The sequence below is a fragment of the Alternaria arbusti genome (assembly GCF_024043155.1).
Source record: "Alternaria arbusti strain BMP 1465 chromosome Unknown scaffold_1, whole genome shotgun sequence".
Taxonomy (NCBI): domain Eukaryota; kingdom Fungi; phylum Ascomycota; class Dothideomycetes; order Pleosporales; family Pleosporaceae; genus Alternaria; species Alternaria arbusti.
The window spans coordinates 2,691,797-2,715,716 of NW_026249941.1; the positions used below are offsets into that span (position 1 = coordinate 2,691,797).

The following is a 23,920-nucleotide window of genomic DNA, read 5'->3' on the forward strand; positions in this document are numbered from 1 at the left end:
TGCCTTATAGCCTGCGTGCCCCGCCACCTTTTCTTCCCCTAGCCTCAATCACGCCATATCCGCCAAATCAGCATCGACGACCATGGTCCAGGTACGCCCCCAGAGTTTTACATGGGTTTCCTAATGCGGTAGACTATGTCGATATGTAAACTGGATTTAGTCGAGTAGGGCTGACGATGCGGTAGAAGCTCGAGTACTCGGTTGAGGAGCCGCTGAATCGCGAGCCGGAGCTTGAGAAGCTGGTTGAAAGGTACGTCTAGTGTTCATCGCATGTGAGGGTGAAGGAGACTGTGCTGGGAAGAGACGATAAGAGGCGCCAGTAGGGGACCAGCCGTTCACGCACGGCATCCTGAAAGTGGGCTCAGTCGATCATAACCCTTGGATCCAGGATACCCACAGTCCAATTTCAAGATCTACGCAGTCACGATACTGATACAGTCTACAGCTTCATCACCAAAGACGGCTACGACCGCAATCACGGACCCATTCCCCACATCAATGCGAGCACACACAAAGTCTCCGTTACCGGACTCGTCAACAATGAACTCTCGCTTTCCATCGCAGATCTCGAAGCACTTCCTCAGCATACCGTAATATGCGCACTACAATGCGCCGGAAACCGTCGTCATACCATGCGTACAAAGTTGAAGGAGGTGTCTGGAATTGACTGGTTCGATGGCGCAGTCATGAACTGCAAATGGACTGGACCTCTCCTCAAAGATGTTCTGGAGAAGGCAGGTGTCAAGGTCGATGAAAACAAGCTCAGCGAAGCGCATGTGGCGTTCTCGTGCTACCAGACGCCTACTCAAGAAGACGAGTTCTACGGTGCCAGTATCCCGCTATCACGAGCCATGGATCGGGAGAGTTCGATTTTACTCGCCCTTCGAATGAACGACAAGCCTCTTCCACCAAACCACGGTGCTCCCGTCCGCGTCGTCACTCCTGGTATCGCTGGAGCGAGAAGCGTCAAGTGGCTTGACTCCATCTCCGTCCAACTGACCGAGAGTCAAAGTCACTATCAACAGCACGACTACAAAGTCCTACCTCCAGAGATTGATTCGAAAGAAAAGGCGGAGGGGTATTGGGGCAAGGTCGATGCTCTACAAGACATGCCGGTCAACAGCGTCATTGGAATTCCCAAATCGGGTAGTACTGTGCAGCGAGACGCAGATGGGACGATTGAAGTCAAGGGTTATGCACTGCCTAGTGGTGCAGATGGGCCCATCGTCAAAGTCGAAGTCAGCACCGATGGAGGAGCAACATGGACAGAAGCAGAGTTGATCAAAGCCTACGAGGGCGAGGATGCTCAGGATGTTGAACTCAAGTGGGCGTGGGCATTATGGAAAGCAAGAGTCAAGGTTGAGAAGGGAAAGGATGTTGCGATATACAGTCGGGCGACAGACAAGAGCGGCAATGTGCAGGAGAAGTGTCCGAAGTGGAACTTTCGCGGCGTGGCATATAATGGGTATGGGGAGGCTTCTGGTTTGGAGATTGTCTAAAGGTAATGGTAGGATGGCTGAACACACCGTGTGGTAGATTTGACTGATTGTGTGCTTTTGGTATTCATATGGCAAGTAGCGTAGCCTGACTTTCGCCAGCGATACAAGTTCAACCTCGTAGCGTTACATGGGCCTTATCGCTTATGGTGCCATTTTCCCTAAAAGATCCATAATATCTTTATATGAATATGACCTACAAATACCCAGCACCAAAAAGACTCCTATTACGCTATGCATCCATTATTCGTGATTTCCACTCTCCATCTCAAATCCTTCACAGCCCCAGACTCTTCCGCACATTCGTCCGTACAATCTTCTCATACTCGTCGCGCTTCTCCCGCCACATACGCGCCGCATCTACATTTGCTGGACTCTCGTCGTTTGGCTCCGCCAACATGCTCATGACGCTTATCAAAATCTTCTCGACGCTTTGTATGGGCGACCATCGTTCCGAGGCTTGTTCGTAGTGCATGGGGTCTTCGCCGGGGGCGTGGAGGATGGATATACAGACTTCTCCGTTGGGGTATACTGTTGGTGGTGTTAGCTTCAGTGCTTCAAAACTCATGCTTCTCGCATCTCGCACATATGAATGAGAGTGTCTAGTGCAAGATCGCAAGCATGTCCACATTGTCAAACATACCATTTGGATGCCACATCTCCGTCATAAACTTCATCTTCGGCGGCGCAAGCGGGTAGTCTTTCGGGAACCGTAGTTCAGCGGGGAAGACGCCGCCTTCAAAGGGCGTGCCTTCCGGGCCTTGGATCAGCGCTTCCCACACGAACATGTCGTCTTCGCTGACTGGGCCGGCGGTAATGCCTTCTGGCGGGTCGTTCGAGAGCATGCGGTATTCTTTGAAGAGGCGCTTTGAAGCTGAGGACGCCATGTTGTGTGTTGGTCGGAAGCGGGGGTGTATGGACGGGAGTGAGGGGGGTCGCTCGTGTGCGCGGGGTGGGTTTGGGTTGCGGAAGGTCGGAGTCTTGGTCGCGAAGTAGGGGTATCTGTTTGGAAGCGAGTTGGAAGGCGCGCTGTGCTTCCAACTATGGGGTGGAACAAGTTGTAGTGTGTTTAGTGGTTGAGTGAAAGTGTTCCGGACGGTGAATGACGACGGTTCCGACACATCGGCTTTGGTGACGCGGTTTAGCGCCTGGGCACGTGCCCAATCCCTTGCTAGCCACGTGGGCAGGTACACGCATGGCAAGCACGAAGAATTACACCTAACAGTGTCATTGTATGCTCCAGGGCTTATCATCACTCGGAGTTTGGACACAGCTACCTGGTGAAGATTGGGCCACAGCGTTCATATTGAAAATGGAAGATTTATTACAAACAGTCTTGAGGTATCATCATCTATCGCTAACCAAACACTTCAATCATGAATCGGTACTCAAGCTTCCTGTCCTCATTCCTCGCCCTGGCACTCAGCATGGTGCACTGATCGGCAATCTGTTGACCGATAACAGGTGGGCCACAGAAGAAAACACCAATCTTGATCTCATCATCCTTGTTGCCATCTTTCTCGTTCAAACGATCTGCCAACACCTTGCTCATATCGTCATAGTGTGCTTCCATAATGCCCCGAATGTCCGGACGTCCGAAATGTGTTGGGTTGACAAGACCAGTGATGGGCGATTGCGGGTGCTCATCCGTGCGATGCTTTTCGAGTAGCCATCGAAATACGTGTTGGGAGATTTGCTTGCGCTTCTGCGTTACGTAGGTGTTGATGCGGATGTCGAGATCTTCGCTGTTTGGTTTCTGACGGAAGACTTCATTGAGGAGATCGGAAAACCATAAGAGGTTGTTCTTGTCGCGGACCATCCAATGTAGGTCGACTCGACGATGGTTTGTGTACGGCGAAGGCTCTTTGGGGGTTTCGTCGGGTGATGCTGGGGAGTCGTTCGCAGATTTGACGCGCTCGAGCTCGTGGTGTTGGAGATCGGTCAGTACACCCGAGAAAGGCGTTATGCCAATACCAGCACTGTAATATGTTAGAAAAGTTGGGGTTGAAATGAAACGTTGACGTACCCAAAGACCATGCTGTATTCGAAGTCATAGAACCGCTGAGCTGGTGCACCGAATGGCCCATCAAGACCGATCTTGATAGTCTTTCGTCCGCCTTCTTTGGCCAGATCGCGGAGCGAGTTTGTCCAGTCACCGTCTGCTTTGATGTGAACTTGCATGGTGTTATTGATGCAAGTTGACACGGTGAAAGGATGCCACTGGAACCGGGATAGTTGCGGAACTTGCACAAAAACGTATTGGCCAGCTTTGTAGTCCCACGGGCGAGTCTTGGGTACTTGCGCAGTAATGGCAACAGTCTCGTCGTCTAGTAACTCGAGATCCGCAAGGATAGGGCGGAAGCTTAGGATCAGGCGCCACACACGTTCGCACAGAACCATGAGGGTGGGAAAAGCGAGCCAATAGCCGAACATGGGCCATTGCAGCAGATGGGCAGTGCCGTGCGCCATCATGAAGCCAATAATGGGAAACATCAGTAGATGAGCTAACTGGAAGACCTCGTAGCTCCACTTTCGTATCTGGGGCATGCTCATCAATGCGAGGAGGTAGAACAGGCCGAGAGATGTGAGACCAGTCCACCCTGGCAATGATCGAAGGTAGTCAGTGTATGAGCGTGGTACAGCGTCCTGTCCGACGACATTGGCAACTGCGTCCTGTCGATTGGGCTTACTTCCAAAGACGAAAGAGCCGCTGAGGTGGCCAATGGCATGTAAGGTCGCGAATATCAATGCGACGATGGACATTTTGATGTGAAAACTCTGCGACAAGTCCCAGTTGATGAACCGGGAGATGAAGTAGAAGCGCCGAAGGAACGTCGAGAGCCATCGTGACATGGATAGGATAAGGAAGAAGAATGTCGGGTACAGCACACCCGCGCATGTCTTGGACAAGACAGCTCCCCATCCGAACGCAGGCGTGTACTGATCGAAGGTAAGGTACTTGACGAACTGCCAGACACCAAATCCTATCATCAAGGCCAGCACCAGGCCAAGGAACATTATCTCAGGTCCTTTGACGGCCCAGTAAGCACGCGCACGCCGGTGGAGGGGCACCTGCTTCAGGTAATCGTCCTCATCTTTTGCTTCTTTCCGGTCTTGTTCCAAAGACGGTATCTCCCATGTTTTGACAGTCTTTGCGAAGGTCTCTCGGTTGATGTGGTCGTCTCGTGTTCCGATGACATTCCTGAGAAATTCATGTCGAGCCTCGTCGCCCCGAGATCCATGGTGGAGGTTATGTGGTTGCGCTTTGGGTGCTATCTCCTTGTGTACTTGATCCAACTTGCGCTCCAGCTCCCAGTAGTCGACATTGCCATCCTTGTCGTGATCGAGGTCGTCAATGAATTTCTTGATTTCGTCATCCGTAAGGGACTGTTGCGGAGCCATCGACGTCCGAGGAGCGCTGGAATAGGGTATGATCTTCTTGGGAGTAGGTGGTGGATCAGCTGCCACATGTGGCTCAACGGCAACGATAGCCTTTAAGGCTTCCCTTGGTCAGTTCCCTGATCAGCTCATTTGTTTGTTGATGGTCCAGACACGTAGGCCAAGGCCTTGCGATGAAGTGTCGCCAATAAGAAGAATCCATGAACGTGATACCAAGGCGACAAGAGCACCCAAGACGGAGTTGGCGCCGGCGGACGCAACTTGTAACCCTGGCGGAGCGGAACCTGCTTCCTGTCGGACTCTCCGCCTGCTGCACAGCCACTCAGCGGTACGACCAAGACTTCCGCCCAGGTGTTTTGAGTTCTCATCATGCAAGCTTGCGCGTCAGATAAGGACATGTGGAGGAGGTCTTCAGCCACGAGTTGCATTGGCATCGCCGTATCCGACGTCAAAAACAAGGTCTAGAACCAAATGTCTTTTTCGTGCGCTATGCGAATGATAGCATTGGTCGCATGGCATCTTCCGTGATATGTGCAGTCCGTCGAAACGATTCCTCATCTGACGACCTAGCTGCGATTGCGACATTCATGGAATGCATCGCTGTCCCAGATTCAAAGAGGTCTGTATAGAGAGCGCACAACGGTTGACAAGACCCAGAAGACTGAAGACGCGTTGAGGGTTGAGTGGCACGGTGCTGGTGTTGCCCAAGAAATCCAGGCTTGGCATGGAACGGTCGGCACGCGCGACCCATGGCTTCGTCATTGTGCTTTTTGCGCAACGCGTACCGCAATCCTTCACCGTTGTGTGATGGCCGAGACATTTTGCAATCACCTCCAGATCGACCCACTCTCGGAAGCGTTCATATCTTCCCGCTTTTAGTCAGGGTCTTCTCTATCTGGCCTAAACGCTGGGTCACGACGTCATTGAAGCCCTGATGTGCCGTCTTTTTACTAGAGAACGAGTCGCCCTGCGCGCGTGGGCTTGCTAAGGCCCCGTAATCGACGATGCGTGCTCGTCTTTCTTTGCGCCACGAAATGCATCCACCCAAGCGTCCTTGTTCCCACGCGTCCAGCATCCCTCCGCTCCTTACCACGGAGCTCCCTCCGTCTGAGTGTTTACAGCAACGGCCTTCAACATGACCACCATGACAGATGCCAGCACTCCCAGCCCGACTGCCAAGACTGGCTCTTCGATACAGCTCACCCATCGCAATGATCGCACCTTCCTCATGGCTGTGGTCCAGTCTCTGGTACGACTAATGCGAACGCGCATCAGCAACCGTCAAGCAGACCACGAGGAAGGGTCAATCCGACTCAAGCCAAAGCAATCGAACCTCTCCCAGTGTACCCTCCACGAACGAACTGTATGCGACATACACATATACGATGTCATACCACCCAACAAAGCAGAAAAGAGCTCGAAGAAGCGGATATACTACTTCGCCGGTGGCAGTTGGCAGGAACCGCCCTCTCCACAACACTACAAGATCTGCGCCAAGTTAGCTAAAGAGATGTCCGATACTTCCATATCGATTGTATCGACACCTCTTGCGCCCAACGACCCCGCGCACAAGTCGTTCCCTGTCTGCCAAAAGACATACCGGGCTTTGATGGCCGAAGCGGAAGAGGCTGGAGAGAAAGTTATACTGGCGGGTGACTCCTCGGGAGCGAATATTGCTCTGTGTCTTGTGCTGGAGGCCCTACAGGAGGATAGCGAGAACGAAGGCGTTGAGATCAAGCATCTCCCACACCCCGTCGCCATCATGAACGTATGCCCATCGACCGACTTGACTCGCGAAAACTCCGACATCGATAAAGTGGCACCTCGAGACCCTCTCCTCACACCCAAGATCATCAGAGCGACAGCGAAAGCATGGCAAGGAGACTGGGACGCCGCCGATCGCCGCATATCCCCTATCAATGCCGACATTTCACTACTCGCGAAGAAGGGCATCAAGGTGCACGGAATAACTGCTGGATGCGATGTGCTAAGCCCGGACGGCGTCATCTTCCGCAAGAAATGCGAGGAACACGGTGTCATTGGCGAGTGGGTGCACTGGGAGAAGCAAATGCACTGCTTCGTTCTGACCATGCCGTATGGACTGGTCGAGGCAAAGGATGCCTGCCAGTGGATCGTAGATGTCCTGAAGAAGGAATGAGTTGGGTGACGATATTTTGTGTCCGAGTAAGAGATACCCTTGCTTTCTGCGCGTGCGCGACCGATTTAGGTATAATAATATTACAGCTTTCTCGCATATCTTCAAACTTGCAGATCACCTCTCGCGCTTTCATACTCAATCCCATGTCATGGATACTTCCTTCCTCTGGCCGCCCGACTTCATACTCCACGCTACCATACCAAGGGTCCATCATTCGGCTCGATCGATCTCAGACTCTGCTCCCACGTGGGGCAGGATGTGCTTGAGCAGGCACTCGGTAATTTGGTGCCGTACGCTCGCCAGCATCCTGCAAGACATAATTGAGCGTGGGTGAGGACGGTGTTATTACTCGACCAACGCCTTCATAGCGGTTGGATCAGCAACGGCTCTGTGGAACACCTGGCTTGCGATGATGCGCCTCAATGTTTGAATGGGTAAGTTCCATCATCTTCAGCGCGTCTTCAGGGCCCGAACGCCCGCAAGTCCCGGGTTGTCGCGTGACCCTCACTCTCCACCAGAGTAAGTTCATCGACTGAGAATCTATACTCATCCTTCGTTTTGCGTGGCTTCGGCCCCCCGCTCCCGAACGTCCCAACCTCATCAGTCATGTCCGGTTTCGACCTTTTCCGCCCCATCTCCACAAACTCGTCGCTGTTCGGGCCTAGGAATCCCAGATCCACAAGCCTGTTTCGCACTTGGGTCTCGGTCTTCTCATCGTAGAAGTAGTGACCGGTCCTGACGAGGCTCCGCTGCATAACTAAAGTACGTGTCAGAAGTCGTCTAGCGTACCGTCCGCATAAGTGTCACTTACTACCCTTGAGCGTTGGTATCGTGGCAGCGATCAACGCAAGCTCGAGCTCCAGCATCGACCACAGTGTAGGCGCGACTGTCATGAAAAAGGTGTCACCACCCGGTGGTATCATACTGGCCTTGACAGTACGCAGGATGGCGAAGGATGAAGCGAACAGTCCAAGGCCCATCAGAACACCAAGGAAGATCTTTTCGCCACGCGGCCGCTGTAGTTTCCGGATAAAGGTTATCGGTATCAGCGAGAATACGAGGTCGGTCGATATATGCACAGCGCTCGCCGCAACAATGTTCCCAACGATGGCTTCTTGTGACAAGCACTCCACTTTTTGCGTCAAGAAGATGCTGGGATCCCAGTATATGCTGAATGGCCGGCATTGCAGAAACTGAAACAGCGTCGAGGTTATAGTCGTGAGGATAAGTAGTACGATTGTAAAAGACAGGAAGATGCGCCAGGGACGTGTCTGCTTGATACGGAGCAAAAGAAGGGCGACTGAGATTTTGACGAGTCCAATGGAAAAGTTCCAGAGAGCTTGGCAGTAGAAGACGAGTCGCATGGCTGCGAGACGCGAATCTGCCGAGACATATTTTGTCCGCTGGCCGAAGCCATAGGAACATGCTAGGCAGACGATGACATATTTTGCTATCGCAAGGACCTGTAGACATTCGACGTCAGCTTTGTGGCAGTGGGGAGTACATTCCGCCTTACAGTTGCTGCAACCGCCGTCCAGTCATCCATGTGCAGATTCCAGAAAGGCCGCACTCTCGACCAAAGTCGTGCAGAGAGTAGCAGGACAGCGAAGAGTGTGAGACTCCCACATACACCGAGAAGAAGAGGCGCCTGAGTATCGTTGCGCTCGTGACCGGGCATCAGCTGTCTAGATCGCAGCTCCATATCGCAAGAAAAAAATACGGAATAACGACTCCGCGACAGATTAGAAGAAAGAACTACCCTCAGACGCAGCGTTCACACCTCTCCTTCCTATACTGCCTGCACCGACTGTTTATCAGCATCTAGCCGCCATATCCCGTCATCGCCATCGCATAAACAAGCCTCGTCCCCAATCACACGACCCTTACTTCTCAGGCTTCCAAGCCACACGATCATCGTCTCAATAGCTAGCTTGGTTGGCTCGCGTTTTGGCGTTCGCAAATACTGCCCTGTTGGCATAAAGTCGCCGCGTGTCAGATGTGTTTCGCGTAGTCGCTTTCATCCTTGTACCCCACAAACTTATGGTCTCGGATGTGATTCCGAGTTCTGAGGGTTATGCAACTGTTGGTTCGTGTTTGAGGGCGGGGGGAGAGGTCAAATACTTGGTGGCGGTGAGGGTTGGGGTGTGATGAAGATAGAGTTATGAAGGCACGGGAAGGGCGCAAATCCGAACTTGACAAATATGTGCGTTTTACCAATACTACATCACAACATCACAGTATTGACAGAGTTCTTCATATGTTAGCATGAAGGAAACGGCCTTCACAAGGCTGCGAGCATGGTGGGGGTCCTGCCAAGCCCATCCCCAAGCCTCGCTCACATCGACTTGATAAACCATCTACTTCCTCATTCTTCCACATACGACCATAGGACAATGAGAATTAGGCTTCCCGTCCGCTCAGCCATATACAAGCATTGTACCGGCGGATTAGTAGTTAGGTGGGTGACCACTAGCGAATCCCCGCTGTTGTATGTTTTTGCCAAAATTTCCATCTTTTTGCCCATTCCCCCTTTACCCACTCCTTCTCTTTTTGCCTGGCAGACATGGCTTACTCTATCAACACACCTACACTCAGGCGTAGCTGAACGGCATGCAGCTGAATTTCCAAGACCATATCAGGGTATAGATTTTGCCTAAGTATACTCCTCGCAAACATCAACACACCTTGTCCTTAAGTACTAGCTAGTGAAGTTCGGTTGTGAAGTATGATTTAGACTCGTGATTAGGACCACTCCAGTGTGTCATGGGTAGTCGTGTTTTCATCGCCAAGACTGCTTCCAAAGATCGCGACGTTCTCAGCTTTGCTCGAGTGTCCACAGCGTTTAAGTGGGGCGGAGTGATGTGGTCCGAGCGATAAACCTACAGCTGCTAACAGCAGCCAAAAGATTGCGCAACCAGACTGAGCGGCATCGTTACAATGTCATTTTGCGATTGGTGGTACTCTTATGGCTCTGGGCCGTGGCATCATTCGTGCTAAGTCGGGTGGCTAATCGTACTCTCGTATGTTTTTAGCTCACGTCGAGTTTGACGGCGCTGTATTGCTGCTTGTCTGAATCGACCATTCTTTAACGCGTCTGTACTCCACAGAAAGCTTCCTCGCCCTACCAGCGACATGTGTTCCAGCTCTTCTAGCTCTTCTGTTGGATCGCGGAATCGCATTAGAGCTGCGCTTGGTCTGGAGTGCAGCGTTTATTGGCGCGTTCATCGTGGCATTTTGAATTGGAGTTGTTGGATTCAGAGCGGACGTGGAAGTACCCCAAGGTTGGAGCAAAGTTGGAGGTGAGATCGAGCACAAGGGCCCTGATGACGTACGTGATCTCACGTGGACCGCGACTTAGGTTTAGCGGCACTCGGTCTAAGCTTCCTAATTTCCCGACGAGAGCTGCAACACCAACACAGCTGTTGCTCACAGACAACGCCTTGCGATCATCAGGGTTCCCCTTGCTCAGAACATTACGCGCTGAATTCCCTTCTTTTGCAATCCCGGGTGAAAACATCGCGTCATGGTCAGCCTTGAGAGCACGTCGTCTTCGCCGGCTGTGCCTCCAACACGCGTTACAATGTGCCGAGATACATACGCAAGGCTAATATCAGACGTCCCACCTCATGCCCCGGCTCAACCCTTCGTTCGAATACACCCCGTATCCCTCCTGCACTACCAACCGGAGGTCACGGCTCCAATTTAGTACAGCATGGATGTACCATCGACGTTACCCCGCAGCCACCTGCAGTCGGCTGTAATCATGCATATCACCGCAACACCAGAGCTTTAGAGCCAGACTATCGCCCTGCTAGGAGATGATGGACGGTACAAGATGACTTAAGAATGCGACCTGAATTGCTTATGCGGCAGGTAGCATGGTCTTGGACCATCGCGTCACTGCCAAGCGTGATGGAACGGAAGGATAAATAGTTCGTGTGGGGAAGCGCGATGAGGAATCTGCGTAGTCGATGTTTACCTTGTCTGCTTTCACCAAGAGTGTTCCGGATCAGCTACAACCATGGGCATTCCTTCCGTGAAGCAGGCGTCGGCTCTATTGCTAGGTGTATTCATAGCGTCTACGAGCGCGCAGTACAATTCCTCGCAACCACAGAAAAGCGGTTATCAATATGTTGATCCTCTCATCGGAACGATCAATGGAGGTACGGTCATGGTTCTTTGGAAGAACGATGATAATCGGCTGACCACACATAGGCCACGTATTCCCTGGCGCGACATTGCCATTCGGTATGTGGTTACCTCTCAGATACAAGTCAACGCCTACTGACAGCTGCGAGGGATGGCCAAAGCGGGGCCCGACGTGATCGGCGAAAACCAAGGAGGATTCTCTTCTAACGACTCAGAACCCATTTATGGTTTCTCGCATATGCACGACTCTGGAACAGGCGGCTCGCCATCACTTGGCAATTTCCCTATCTTTGCGCAGTCCGGGTGCGAGAACGACGACATCAACGGATGCCACTACTTCGAATCACAACGAGCTGTCGAGCGTATACCTGGGGCTGTTCATGCCAGACCTGGCTACTTCGATATCACACTAAAGGACAACATCAGGACGGAATCGACGGTCACGAATCGCACAGCTCTATATCGTATCACCTTTCCCGAAACGCCGACGGCGCCGAACGCGACGCTGAGTCCGCACATTTTGCTTGATCTGACAGATCTACCGAACACAAGAAGCGAAGCAAACATCACCGTGGATGCCGAGACCGGGCGTATGACTGGTAGCGGAGTGTTTTCGCCATCGTTTGGAATCGGAACGTACAGGTCACATTTCTGCCTCGACTTTGATGGTGCAAAGATCAAAGATGCTGGCGTTTGGCAGAACACGCGTGCGACAAACAGGGCAACCAGTCTGAATGTCGTTCCCGGCGATGTGCGACAATCACCCGTTCTCACACCAGCAGGTGGATGGGTGCAATTTGAGAAGCCCACCCAGGGTAATCAGATCCTTGCAAGAGTTGGAATGAGCTTTGTGAGCGAGGATCAGGCATGCGCGAATGCTGAACGCGAGATACCCTCGTGGGGATTTGATGATGTCGTTGCGGCTGCTGAGGCTGCATGGCGCTCCAAGCTAGACGTCATTACGGTTGAAGACGGCGGTGTTGATCTCGTCTTCCTCAAAGCTTTCTGGAGTGGCGTGTACAGATCCATGATTAGTCCACAAGACTACACAGGTGAAAATCCCCTTTGGGAGTCTGACGAACCGTACTACGACTCCTACTACTGTATCTGGGACAGTTTCAGATCGATCCATCCACTGATCACGATCCTGGATCCTCACAGCCAAACGCTCATGATAAGAAGTCTGCTCGATATCTACCGTCATGAAGGATGGCTGCCAGATTGCCGCATGAGCTTCTGCAAAGGATTTACGCAAGGAGGCTCAAACGCCGATATTGTGATTACGGACGCATATCTGAAGAACATCACGACTGGCATTGACTGGACACTTGCATACGAGGCTCTCGTAAAGGATGCGGAAGTCGAACCACCCAACTGGGACGTTGAGGGTAAGAATTCGATGCGTATGCGGGTACCAATTCTTGACTAACAACTGTCTAGGTCGCGGTGGTCTGGTATCATGGAAGGAGTTAGGCTACATACCTACCGAAAACCTTGATGTCGAAGGTGTGGGCACAGAGACACGCTCAATCTCCCGGACCGTCGAATACGCCTACAACGACTTCGTCATTGCTCTACTAGCCCGCGAACTCGGCAACACAGCCGACTACCTGAAGTACCTGGAACGTTCCGGCAACTGGCAAAACATGTTCAAGGCCGATCAAAGAAGCATCATCAACGGCACCGACACCGGCTTTGAAGGCTTCTTGCAACCGAAATTCCTCAACGGCACCTGGGGCTCTCAGGATCCGATCTTCTGCTCACCACTACTTAATTTCACTGGTTGCTACCTGAACCCTGCAGGTGGCGAGACATACGAAGGTCCTGTCTGGCTGTACACTTTCTTTGCCCCAGGGGACATGGCCACTCTCATCCAGACTCTCGGAGGCCGTGAGCGCTTTGTTGAGCGTATGAACTGGCTGCATGAATCCGGTGTTCTATACCTTGGCGACGAACAGGCTTTCCTCAACGTATTCCTATACCACTACGCCGGCCGTCCTGCTCTCTCCGCTGAGCGCGCTCATCAGTACATACCCTCATTATTCAACGACACCGTCGTCGGTATCCCGGGCAATGACGATAGCGGCGCCATGGGTTCTTTCGAAGCCTTCGTCATGATGGGTTTCTTCCCCAATGCCGGCCAGGACGTATACTTCATCATACCGCCATTCTTCGAGTCCATCTCCGTCAGGAATGGCCAGACGGGCAACACAGCGACGATTCGGAATATTAACTTTGATGCGGCTTATGAGAACATCTACATCCAATCTGCCACGCTCAACGGTGTGCCTTACACGAAGAACTGGATCCAACACAGCTTCTTCTTAGAAGGCGGTGTCTTGGAGTTGACGTTAGGACCACAGGAAAGCAGCTGGGGAACGAAGTCGGAAGATGTGCCTCCCAGTCTTGGACCGTTCACAAACAGCACTATGTCTGGCAAGAGATCTATTGGTGCGGATCGGGGGTGGGCGATGCCGAGGATGGAGTTTGAATCTGTCGGTAGTCAGTGAGAGATCCAACGGAGCACGACACTATCAATAGCGGAAAGAAAGCTTGTATGAATGTGCACAATGCCACGACTCGACTATGGTCATAAAGGTGACTCGCGTGATAACCCGTCATCCTACAGTGACTGTGGATCGTTTGAGGTCAGTGCGCGATCATTGTATTTAAACGGCATCTTGCGAACAGAGTATACTGCGTACACCACTCAGTCTTTACAAACGATATCTCCTACATTAAGCTCCTTTGGCGATATTCATCATGAACCACCGATACACATCGCTGTCTTTACCAGGCGTTATGTCGTCGGACTCCCCAAAAGCAGAGTGCACGCTCCTACATTCAGAGCCAACAGCTTCGGAATCTACCGGGGACGAGATTAGGGCCGCTAAGGAATTATGCGACTTCCTTCAAAGCCGAGTCAACTTGCTGAAAAACGAATTCTCATCGCTTGAAGACAAGACGGATCCTCGATCACAATCACAGTACAGGCATCGGTCAAAACAGATGGAAGATTGTGGTCAACGTTACAAAGAAGCCACTGAGACATATAACGGGCTGGTAGCGGCGGTCAGTAAGCAAAATGAGTGAGGGTGTAATGAGGGTTGGACTGAGATGACTGGCCTGTTGAAGGATTAACGATGGGGTTTCACTTTCGAGACTGTCGGTGTCGGCCATGGAAGTTGGTAGATGAAGGACGAAGATGGTTCGGCGATGGGGGTCGGCAGATACAGGTGCAACATCAATTCTAATCTGCACTTGAACGCCATGACAATGAAAAGATGACTGTTTTGATATTCATTGTGAAGCTATGACAGCGTGTATGTGTCATTCAATCGTGAGTCATACTAATGAGCGACTATGGGTCAATCCAAGAAGACATGAGACCAACATCCCCACTTCCCCTTCCATCCTAATCATATGACAATTTGTTCCATCCACCACCCTTCAAAGAAAGAAACCATCTTACTTCTCCCTAACAGCAACACCACCGTTCAGTCCAGCACGGGCCTCAGCATCCTCGCGGGAGATGACCCTGTGGGCACCAGACCAGATACCAAGGCTACGCTTGATAGCCTTCCAGCTCTCAATCGCGCTGATGTAGATGACGACGCAACCGAATGCGACGCCCCACTCCCAGGTGATGGCACCATGCTTGAACACCTTCTCGTTGATGATGGGGAGGTAGACGATGGGGAAGACGACGAGTAATCCGGCGATGACTGCAAAGAAGAGGAAGCGGTTGCGCCAGATGGTAGTGAAAACGGACAGACCGGCTGGGGCTGAGGAAGGAGTGTTGGGGTACATGTTGAAGAGCGAGCGAGCGAAGTGCTTGACCTCCCAGGCCGTGACGAGGAGAAGAAGCGTGATTGTGGCGTAAGTTGTCGCGCGGGCACGGAACACAACCTCGCAAGTATCGTTGTACCCTTCGTTGCATCCAGATCCGAGGTTGCCTCCGCCAGGACCGACGTAAGCGACGATGGCGAAAGAGAAGAGACATAGTGCTCCCATGAAGAAACCGTAGATGAACTTGTCTGTGATCAATTCGGCCGTGAAGACACCCTTCTTGTTGTCGTGCGGTGGTCGGTACATGCTGTCTTCCTGTGACTCTTCGAGTCCGAGACCGATGGCGAGGAAGGAGGAAGTAATGAGGTTGACCCAGAGAATCTCGATGGGGGAGAGCGGGAAGACGGAGTGGTTGTCTTGGTCTTTGAAGGCGAGACCGATGAGAAGGAGGATGACTTGCGCGATGTTCGAGATGAGAAGATGCATGAGGAACTGTAGTATGATATGTCAGTGAGTGATCTTGATCAAGGGGGGGGGCAAGATGGCATACCTTCTGGATGTTGTCAAACAAGCGTCGGCCTTCTTCAACGGCCTTCACAATGGAAGCGAAGTTGTCGTCAGTGAGAACCATCTCGGCGGCATCCTTGGCGACGTCGCTTCCAGTGCCCATAGCCATACCGACGTTGGATTGCTTAAGCGCGGGTGAGTCGTTGACACCGTCACCAGTCATGACACAGAAGCGGCCCCTCCTGTGGAGAGCCTGCACCATCTTGACCTTGGTGGTCGGGCTACATCTGGCGATGACCAGGGGTAGAGTCTCCATGGCGTCGACCTCATCGTCAGACATCCTGTCAAAGTCTTTGGCGACCATGACAGCTGAGGCAGGAGTACGATCGTCGATGATGTCCACGTCCTTGGCTATAGCTCGGGCAGTACCGGGATGATCACCAGTGAGCATGTGCACCGTAATACCAGCGATCTTGCACTCGCGGACGGCACCTGCTGTCTCCAGACGAGGTGGATCGTAGATGGCGACAAGACCGAGATAGTTGAGGTTGGCCTCAACAATATCACGTTCCGAGATGTCAGTGTCGGGTTGCAGCGTCTTGTGAGCAATGCACAAGACACGGAGACCTTGGTTAGCCATACTCTCGGCGGCTTCCAGGATCTCAGCCCTTTCCTGATCCGAGACGTTGAGCGCCGACATCATGAATTCGGTTGCTCCCTTGGTGTAGACGTCCATGAGGCCAGAGTGGTTGTCTTTGTAGACGACAGTCATCTTCTTGACCTTGGAGTCGAAGGAGAATTCGGTAGCGAGATGGATGTTGAGTGAGGAAAGTAGGCTTTCCTTACCCATGTTGAAACGAGAAGCGAGGACGTGCAATGCGACTTCGGTTGGCTCACCATGCGCCGTCCAGGCTCCATTCGTTACATCTTGCATAAAGGCAGTGGGTGGTCGCGAGATGGTGTCGATAGTGGACGCGTCAGTGTCGCGATCATCAGCACTGTTGTATTGCTCATGAGCCGCAGCCTTCTTCTCACTGGGAGAGTCGACGCGGGATTCAGATGGCGGTATGACCTTGGAGTTGTTGCAAAGAGCAATGGTATGGAGGAAGCGAGTGACGACAGCGTCGGGCCTGTAATCGCTCAGACTGAGCTGTCGTTTGTCAAAAGCAACGTTTCCGCTGGTGGGATTGTGAGGGTCTGTGATGGCATCGACGGTGAATGTACCGGCGCCACGCATGAGGGCCGTCTTTGCGACCATGCGACCTTGGGTGAGAGTTCCAGTCTTGTCAGAGCAGATGTTCGTGACACCACCGACAGCCTCAATGGCCGACTGGACTCTGGTAATGACGTTTGCTTTGGCCATTGCCTTACCGCCGACAGCGATCGTAATCGTCAAGACTGCGATGAGCGACTCAGGAATAACAGCTACGGCAACACAGATACCATAGATGAGTACCTCTCCACCAACCTGCCATTTGCTTGCGGAAAAGACGATGATGGCGAGGATAATGGCGAGACCGAAGAGGAGAAGTGCGAACTTGCTCAGCGTGATCTGAAGGGGGGTTCCGACAAGACCGAGGATGGTCTTGCCGCCGTTCGTGAAGCGCTTCCAGATTCGGACGAAGATGTTGGAAGACTGCGGGCCGGCATCCTTCTTCTGACGGAGCATAGTAGCGATCTTTCCGACTTCGGTGTTCATACCAGTTGCGACTACAATACCATGGCAGCGTCCAGATGTCACCTCACTTCCGGAGAAGGCAAGGTTGGTCTGGTCGCCAGTGGCAAGGTCTTCCTCGTCAAAAGTCTTCCATGGTGTCTTCTCGACAGGAGCGGACTCTCCTGTGAGGAATGCTTCATTGGTGTAAGCGTTGACACCATCGATGAGGCGAATGTCGGCGGGTACGATGCTACCAACGGAGAGCTGGACGATGTCGCCAGGAACCAGGTCCACGGCCTTGACTTTGATGTCCATTGTGCCCTGGCGTGTGACGGTAGCTTCGGGTGCGGTGAGTTTCTTGAGAGATTCGATAGTCTTCTCGGCTCGGTAGTCCTGCCAGAAACCAACAACGATGTTGAGGAGGATAACTGCGGTGATGACGCCGCCTTCGATGTAGTCGTCTATGCCAAAGCTAATGGCCATGACAATGATGAGGACGAAGGTGAGACTGTTCGAGATCTGCCTTAACAGAATTTTCCACATGGAAAGCCCTTCAGCTCCCTTAACCTTGTTAGGGCCATAGAGCTGGAGGCGAGATTGCGCTTCAGAGTGAGGGAGTCCATGGCTGCGATAGTTAGCAGGAGCACGAAAGTGGTGAGCATGAGCAGCGAGCCCTACTGAATGTCAACTCCCAGAGTCTGTGCAACTTCCTCGGAGGTGAGGGTGTGCGGAGCGTGGAGTGAGGGCGAAGTGTCGCCATCGATGGGGTTCGGCTGGAGTTGCCTTTGGTTTGGTGCAGTATGCGGATCCTTACTACCACATATAGGGGGTTCATCGACGTTAGGAGAGGTCTCCTCGACGGCAAGTAGCACAGTTTCACCCATTCAAGTATATGTGATAACACGGATAGTGTTGGTGGTAGAGAGCAAAGATACGCCTTTGCGGGGGAGTAGTTATAGGCAGCTTGTCCTACCAGGTTTAGGCGGGGTTAGCACGCTAGACGAACGACGTGGGTCATCCAAGCGTGGAGAGGCTTGGAACCTCTTGTCCACCACGCCACATGAATGGCTGCACATGTCTTTGTCGCAGCAAGTATTGCATTAGCAGGTACAAACATAGTGATCAGCTGATGCTCCGGACAAACATGTACCCACAGCTTGGTTTCAAAGACCAGTAGTAAGCGAACGCAGTGAGGCTGGACTAACTCGAACGCTCATTGACCGAACGATAAGAATCTTGGCTGACGGGCCCAAGCAATCCGGCCTCCGCTCTCCGGTCCTAAGTCTCAGCTATGTGGCTTTGAGGCACTGTGCCGCGATGCCGAGATGTCTCGGCTGTTGGCGTTGAGATCTATCGGAGTACTCTTCGGTACCAAATGTTTGCCCGTTGAAGTTGAGGCAACCAAACCCCGCGTTTTGCGCGATGTGTGTGGAGCCATGTTATGCTTTTGGACAGCAGGAGGATTCGTCTGGGAAATGGATTCCGGGGTCGAGATACGATAGTAAGCAGCGCTGTCGCATATGACAGGTTGATGTTTGCCACGTATGCCAGTTCAGGCTTGGGCGGCGGTAGGTGTGGCGGCACCGCCAATGATACGTCTCGCAAGCCAATACGCCTTGATAGAGACGCGTAGAGACACTGCACTAGACCTGCAACGCATCGAGCAGTCGTCGCGCGGCCGAGTGAGCATTGTCGTGAGGGATTGGGCCGAGCAGTCTGGAGCGTACGTCCGGCTGGCGACACAGCGAGCGACCGGCGGTTTTCGGAACAAGATGATGGCGCGACAGGGCTCTTTTGGATATAAAAGACATCGCAGGACAAGAGGTGTCGTTGAAATTGAGTCTCCCTATCGATAGACAAGCTCAGCGCGTGGAGACCTGGACCTGGCGTGGCGGGTTGTGGTGGGGGTGGCAGTTGCGGCCTCTGCGCTCCTGTTCCCACAGCTCCCACAGCTCCCACAATTCTGGCATCCGACCGTACCGAGGCACTGTCCCTACAACACAGCGTGTTCGCATCAATTAGTACGCTTCCGACTAGTTGAAGGCTTCCATGCGCATACACTTATCATCACGAAGAAGAGACGGTCACAACGAGTTGGTAGTATTGATGATAGAACAGAGAAAGCTTTTGATTGTGCACTACGAAACATCTCAATATGCGCCAGATACCCCATCCCAATGCCCATTACCCTATATATGCATCATAAAGTCATAAAACACCCTTTCGCGATCCGCCCAGCTCAAATCGCGCGTAACGACTCAGCTTCCGACATGCTCGAACTTGAGGTGCGTCTCGGCGCGAGCTGGCAATCCGCCTCGGCGAGCGCAGCCTGCATCGAGAAGCCAAAGGTGGCTGCGAGGTACTGCGCATAACGAATGCGGTAGGCCTGCGCAGGATCTTCCTTTGGCTTGAGAAGCTCCTTCTTCTGTGATGAGACACCTGCTGTAGAGATTAGATGGGAGGCTTTAGTATGGTTGATCAAATATACCCGATGCGGGATGGAGAACTATTGAAGGCGTCATGGTAGGCGACAAGGTAGGTGAAGATGAAGGTGACGAGGCAGCGGACGAGTTGAATGGAAGAGCAGGCATGATGTCTGGATTCTAATAGATGATAGATGATAGGTGGATAGTGTGGGTCGTGATGTAGGCGGAGCTGATTGGCTGCGGTAGGTAGTTCGAGGTTTGTATGAGGGTAGTTCTCTGGTGTCGATCCCGTCTTGTTGCGAAAGAGTTTAGATTGGAAACTCGAGATTGGTTGTAGAGTTGCTGTGGATGCGTTTGCTGCTTCGAGAGAAAGATGGGCAGCAGATGATGTCTTTATACGTGGCTGAGGGCTAGGATCGAGGCACCATTCAATCACGATCGCAAGGGCTTCGGAAGCTTCACCGCACAATCAGAAACAGAACGAATCGCGCCGTCACGATAAGTTCCACACAAGAGACACCGATGCATGCATCTCGATCAGCCCGAACCAATGCAACGTAATTGGGGGCAGATTGTTTCCTAGTACAGAAGCGTGATACATGCCGGTTAGCCATCCATGAATGCGCCATTTGTTTTCTGTTACCCCTGGACCATCGCGCTCCCGTAGCGCTTCCCCAGGTTTTTTCATTCGTGCTTGCCTGTTCGAGCGGTGTAATGTTTTGTTGAGCGCCAGACTACTTTGAGCTCTATGCATGCAATACCTGTTATAGCACACATCACGATGCTCATAGCAAGTATCTAAACTGCGTTGTTCAACGGCACACCGGATGGATGTTGCGTGACGCAGATAGTTTGATACAACTGCATTTGAGTGGCACCACCTGACTAACTTAGCCAACATCGCTGCATTAACCCAGCTGCGGAGCACGTCGCCACACGCCGCAAAGGCCAGTAATACGGTTTTTAGAGACGAGCAAATGACACAAAGCCAATATTCGCTTCTATTTTGCGCTCCAAGATGACGACGGCCCAGGTAGCCCTTGCTCATAGTGGGACGACCGTGCGTTGGGTTAGACATCAGCAGCTACGCCACGACTGAGCCATTTACCGGCCACATCTAGTCTTTTTCTCTTTGTCGCGCATGGCCCAGCCAGCTCACTTTGCACCTGCATATCGCTGGTACGGTGTCAGACCTTTCCAGAGAACCACGTTGCTGGCGCACGTCTCCTGGGACGTCGTGGTGCTCTTTGACGACCCATGCCGCGTCGTCTGGCGCCATGCAAGGAAACGGGGAGACCTTTTTCTAGACTATCAGGATCTGCAACTAAACGTCCGCTTCTGAGGGCTGAACCGCAAGAAGCCGCAGCCAAGACTCTCCACCGTGGATGCGGAAACTCATTCGAATTCTCTGCCATGCATTTTGCTGCATGCGCAGTCTGACCCACGTCACACCGGCCCACAGCATAAGACGTCGAAAGCAACTCTTGCGATGGCCCTCGGTCATCCACGATGCTGCAAACATATGCATAGTTTGGCATGATGGCATTTCAGCAGACCAAGGGGGTCTAGAAGCCTCGTTTTACGTACGAGAAAACCGGTGTAGGCCGCCGAAACGTCACGATGTCAAAACGCCGCATTGTTCCAAACGTGTTCTATGCAGGCGCCGCATCACCAGGCCTCGACGATCGATGAGGGGCAGCGCCATAAGCGGGACCGTATTGCGGGGCCGATGCTTTCAATCGGATGGCTCGGCTGAAAGCCGTCATTTGTCTCCAGTCGTCAGGCACACAGCTGTGACCGCGGCAACTTCACCTTCCTGTTTATTTTGACCCAAGACTTGGCAGAACGTCCTTCGTGGACGGGATTTCAGACTTTCCTGCACCATGTCAGCATCCGGAAAGTGCTTTCCGAGGTTGCATGCACCTCGCTATCAAGCACACAGCCACCCTCCCCATGCACGATATTGCCTCAACCCAACGCTAGGCTCATACTGTCAGCACGCGCTTTTGAACATGTCCATGTCGCTGCAGGTGCGCCATTTCCTCAAACAACACCAACACCATTATTCCCGCTGTGGATCTGTCGATCCGGTCCAGTCAACTCTAAAGCAACGTCAATCACCGGGCAGCGCACAGCATGATCAATCACGAAATGCGACACAAGAAAAACGTCAAGTGCAGCGATGTCTTTCTGCTCACCGCTACCATGTAAGTTTATCTTGCGGTCGATCAATAGGGCGCGCCCTGCAGGGTGCATGAGCCGATGCCACCAGGGTCGGACGCAGTTGTACCTGATACACACCCACAACCAACAAAATCGATATGGAATATCGTCTAGTGTGGTTTCACGAATTGCGCGAATATTGCGACAGATACCGTGATGGATATGTCGCAAAGCTTATTTCGACCGCCCTGCGTACCACGATTTGGATGAACCAATGTTTGCAAAGAGATGTGGGTTTAGATTTAATTTTGGTTCACCTACTGTAGTGTTGAGGCGTTGACCGGAATTTTGACTCTACATATCGGGCCTACACCCATTCCGTATTGAACTCGCGTATAGTGCGGGACTCATCCGCAATACCAGCCCTAAGCTACGTTCCGATGTGTTCGGTCCGCGCTTACAAGTAAAAACAAAGCAAAGAAAAGCAAACCCAGACGCCCAACGGCCTCGTTTCTACCGTTCACCATCGAGATTTTCTGGGCTCCACGCTTGAGAATGAACCCATGCGCGGGTAGCTTTAGGTAGGCACATCGGAGTGTTGGTCAGTGAGAAGGGGTAGTTTGCCAAGCTGTCCCTCTGAAGTAGTCGTCTCCATACACAACTATAGCAGTCCACCACTGTGATGCCGATCTACCAAAGCTGCCGTTCGTCCATATAGCCAAGCTGTTGACCACGGCCACCAAAGTTGCTCTCGGGTTCACGTGGCTCAGGTGGCCACCTGTCCTGGCTCATCATTGGGGGACCACCTTGCATGCCACCGTCGTCGTCGTCTTGCTCGTTACCCCGTCCTCTACCAACATCGCCCATGCCGTGAACCCTGGCTCCACCGCGCATCGCGTTGCGAAGACCTGGGGGAGCGGCGTGGGGACTAGGTCCAGGAGCAGCACGAGGTGTTGGTGGTGGACGAGGTGCTGCCATGTAGCTTGGAGGGCCTGGAGGAGCTGGTGAAGCAGCTGCGCGGGCATAACTGGGTGGTGCTGGACGAGGTGTCGGACGAGGTGTTGGACGAGGTGTCTGTAGAGGCATCTGAGGAGCACCACGACCAAAAGCAGGAGGAGCCTGAGGAGGTCCACCACCACCATATCCAGCAGGTCTCGGCGGCATCCCACCACCGTACCCAGGAGGAGGCCCACCCCCACCCCCACCCCCAGGCGGACCACCCCGTCCCAACTGCTGAAACTGCTCCGAATCCTGCCAAATCCCATCCTCGGCCAGAAACTCCGCCCTACAAATCGGACACTTCTTTGCATCATCCGGCCGATTCACCAACATCTCTTTCAGACACTCCCTCCCAATAAGATGATTACACCCGGGTATATTCTTAATCTGCACACAGAGATGCGACGCGCTGGGCGGCTCCAGACAAATCGGACATTCTGCATTTGGGGGTGTGATGGGTCCGCCTAGGGGCTGTGTTTGCTCTGCCAGGAAGTCGGCTATGAGTTCGGAAGTTTCGCTTGTGAGACCGTTGGAATGGGGCATAGGTGCTGGCTCGACTTCCATTCTGAAGGAAGGGTCGCGGGGTCCTGTGTTGGGACCGCTGCGTCCGTTGGGAGGGCCGTTGGCGCCGTTGCTGCGGAAGGGGTTGGGGCCGCTCCAGAAAGCAGAGGAGAAAGCGCCTGGTCCGGTGTCTCGGCCGCCTAGGAGACTTCCTGGGTGTGGGCGTCGTTGGGGTGGCGGACCTTGACCCCTGCCCATTCCTCCATGGACGGAGTTGCTGAATGGGCCGCCTGGACCGTAACCTTCTTCATGTCTGTTGCCGTCGGAGTCTTGGTATGTGGAGTAGGAGTGTGTCTGGCCGCCTGTCATGGGACCGCCCATTTCGCCGCCGTACATGGGATCAGGGCCGCGCATGCCACCCATCATGGGAGGCGAGTTGTCGTAATCATCATACGGGTTCGGTTGAGGCTGGCTTGGTCGGCCTCCACCGCCACCTCTTTGACCACCGCCGGGGCGGAAAGGGTTTGGGCCCCCAAAAATGCCACCTTGGAAAGCTGGCATGGTAAATGTGGTTTGAGGGTGTATGGATGTTGGTGAGATGGAGTCTGGCTTCTCAGGTTGTGGTGAGGATCCGGTGACTGTGCTAGATGGTGATTTGTAGTAAGAAGGTCTGGTA

The 23,920-nt window shown here is 52.9% G+C and overlaps 9 protein-coding genes across 9 annotated transcripts; 3 read left to right on the plus strand and 6 right to left on the minus strand.

The window, feature by feature from the left end:
* Positions 1-82: 82 nt before the first annotated feature.
* Positions 83-1,499, plus strand: J4E86_000983 (uncharacterized protein; the record flags this gene model as incomplete). The annotated part of the gene is made up of 3 exons (XM_051441555.1): positions 83-91; positions 186-250; positions 446-1,499. The coding sequence occupies 3 exons, from the start codon at positions 83-85 to the stop codon at positions 1,497-1,499; spliced, it is 1,128 nt and encodes a 375-aa protein (XP_051307726.1).
* Positions 1,500-1,773: 274 nt separating this feature from the next.
* On the minus strand, positions 1,774-2,383 carry UBC7 (Ubiquitin-conjugating enzyme E2 7; the record flags this gene model as incomplete). The annotated part of the gene is made up of 2 exons (XM_051441556.1): positions 1,774-2,027; positions 2,140-2,383. 2 exons carry the CDS (start codon positions 2,381-2,383, stop codon positions 1,774-1,776), a joined length of 498 nt encoding a protein of 165 aa, XP_051307727.1.
* A 470-nt stretch (positions 2,384-2,853) lies between these two features.
* On the minus strand, positions 2,854-4,898 carry J4E86_000985 (uncharacterized protein; the record flags this gene model as incomplete). Its single annotated transcript, XM_051441557.1, has 2 exons — positions 2,854-3,475; positions 3,523-4,898. 2 exons carry the CDS (start codon positions 4,896-4,898, stop codon positions 2,854-2,856), a joined length of 1,998 nt encoding a protein of 665 aa, XP_051307728.1.
* A 1,132-nt stretch (positions 4,899-6,030) lies between these two features.
* J4E86_000986 (uncharacterized protein) lies at positions 6,031-7,053 on the plus strand (the record flags this gene model as incomplete). Its single annotated transcript, XM_051441558.1, has 1 exon — positions 6,031-7,053. The coding sequence occupies one exon, from the start codon at positions 6,031-6,033 to the stop codon at positions 7,051-7,053; it is 1,023 nt and encodes a 340-aa protein (XP_051307729.1).
* A 461-nt stretch (positions 7,054-7,514) lies between these two features.
* J4E86_000987 (uncharacterized protein) lies at positions 7,515-8,417 on the minus strand (the record flags this gene model as incomplete). The annotated part of the gene is made up of 2 exons (XM_051441559.1): positions 7,515-7,810; positions 7,865-8,417. The coding sequence occupies 2 exons, from the start codon at positions 8,415-8,417 to the stop codon at positions 7,515-7,517; spliced, it is 849 nt and encodes a 282-aa protein (XP_051307730.1).
* Positions 8,418-11,353: 2,936 nt separating this feature from the next.
* Positions 11,354-13,712, plus strand: J4E86_000988 (uncharacterized protein; the record flags this gene model as incomplete). The annotated part of the gene is made up of 2 exons (XM_051441560.1): positions 11,354-12,590; positions 12,643-13,712. 2 exons carry the CDS (start codon positions 11,354-11,356, stop codon positions 13,710-13,712), a joined length of 2,307 nt encoding a protein of 768 aa, XP_051307731.1.
* A 958-nt stretch (positions 13,713-14,670) lies between these two features.
* Positions 14,671-18,039, minus strand: J4E86_000989 (uncharacterized protein; the record flags this gene model as incomplete). Its single annotated transcript, XM_051441561.1, has 3 exons — positions 14,671-15,483; positions 15,542-17,780; positions 17,834-18,039. The coding sequence occupies 3 exons, from the start codon at positions 18,037-18,039 to the stop codon at positions 14,671-14,673; spliced, it is 3,258 nt and encodes a 1,085-aa protein (XP_051307732.1).
* Positions 18,040-19,394: 1,355 nt separating this feature from the next.
* J4E86_000990 (uncharacterized protein) lies at positions 19,395-19,746 on the minus strand (the record flags this gene model as incomplete). Its single annotated transcript, XM_051441562.1, has 2 exons — positions 19,395-19,594; positions 19,644-19,746. 2 exons carry the CDS (start codon positions 19,744-19,746, stop codon positions 19,395-19,397), a joined length of 303 nt encoding a protein of 100 aa, XP_051307733.1.
* A 2,688-nt stretch (positions 19,747-22,434) lies between these two features.
* Positions 22,435-23,805, minus strand: J4E86_000991 (uncharacterized protein; the record flags this gene model as incomplete). Its single annotated transcript, XM_051441563.1, has 1 exon — positions 22,435-23,805. One exon carries the CDS (start codon positions 23,803-23,805, stop codon positions 22,435-22,437), a length of 1,371 nt encoding a protein of 456 aa, XP_051307734.1.
* Between the last annotated feature and the right edge of the window lie 115 nt (positions 23,806-23,920).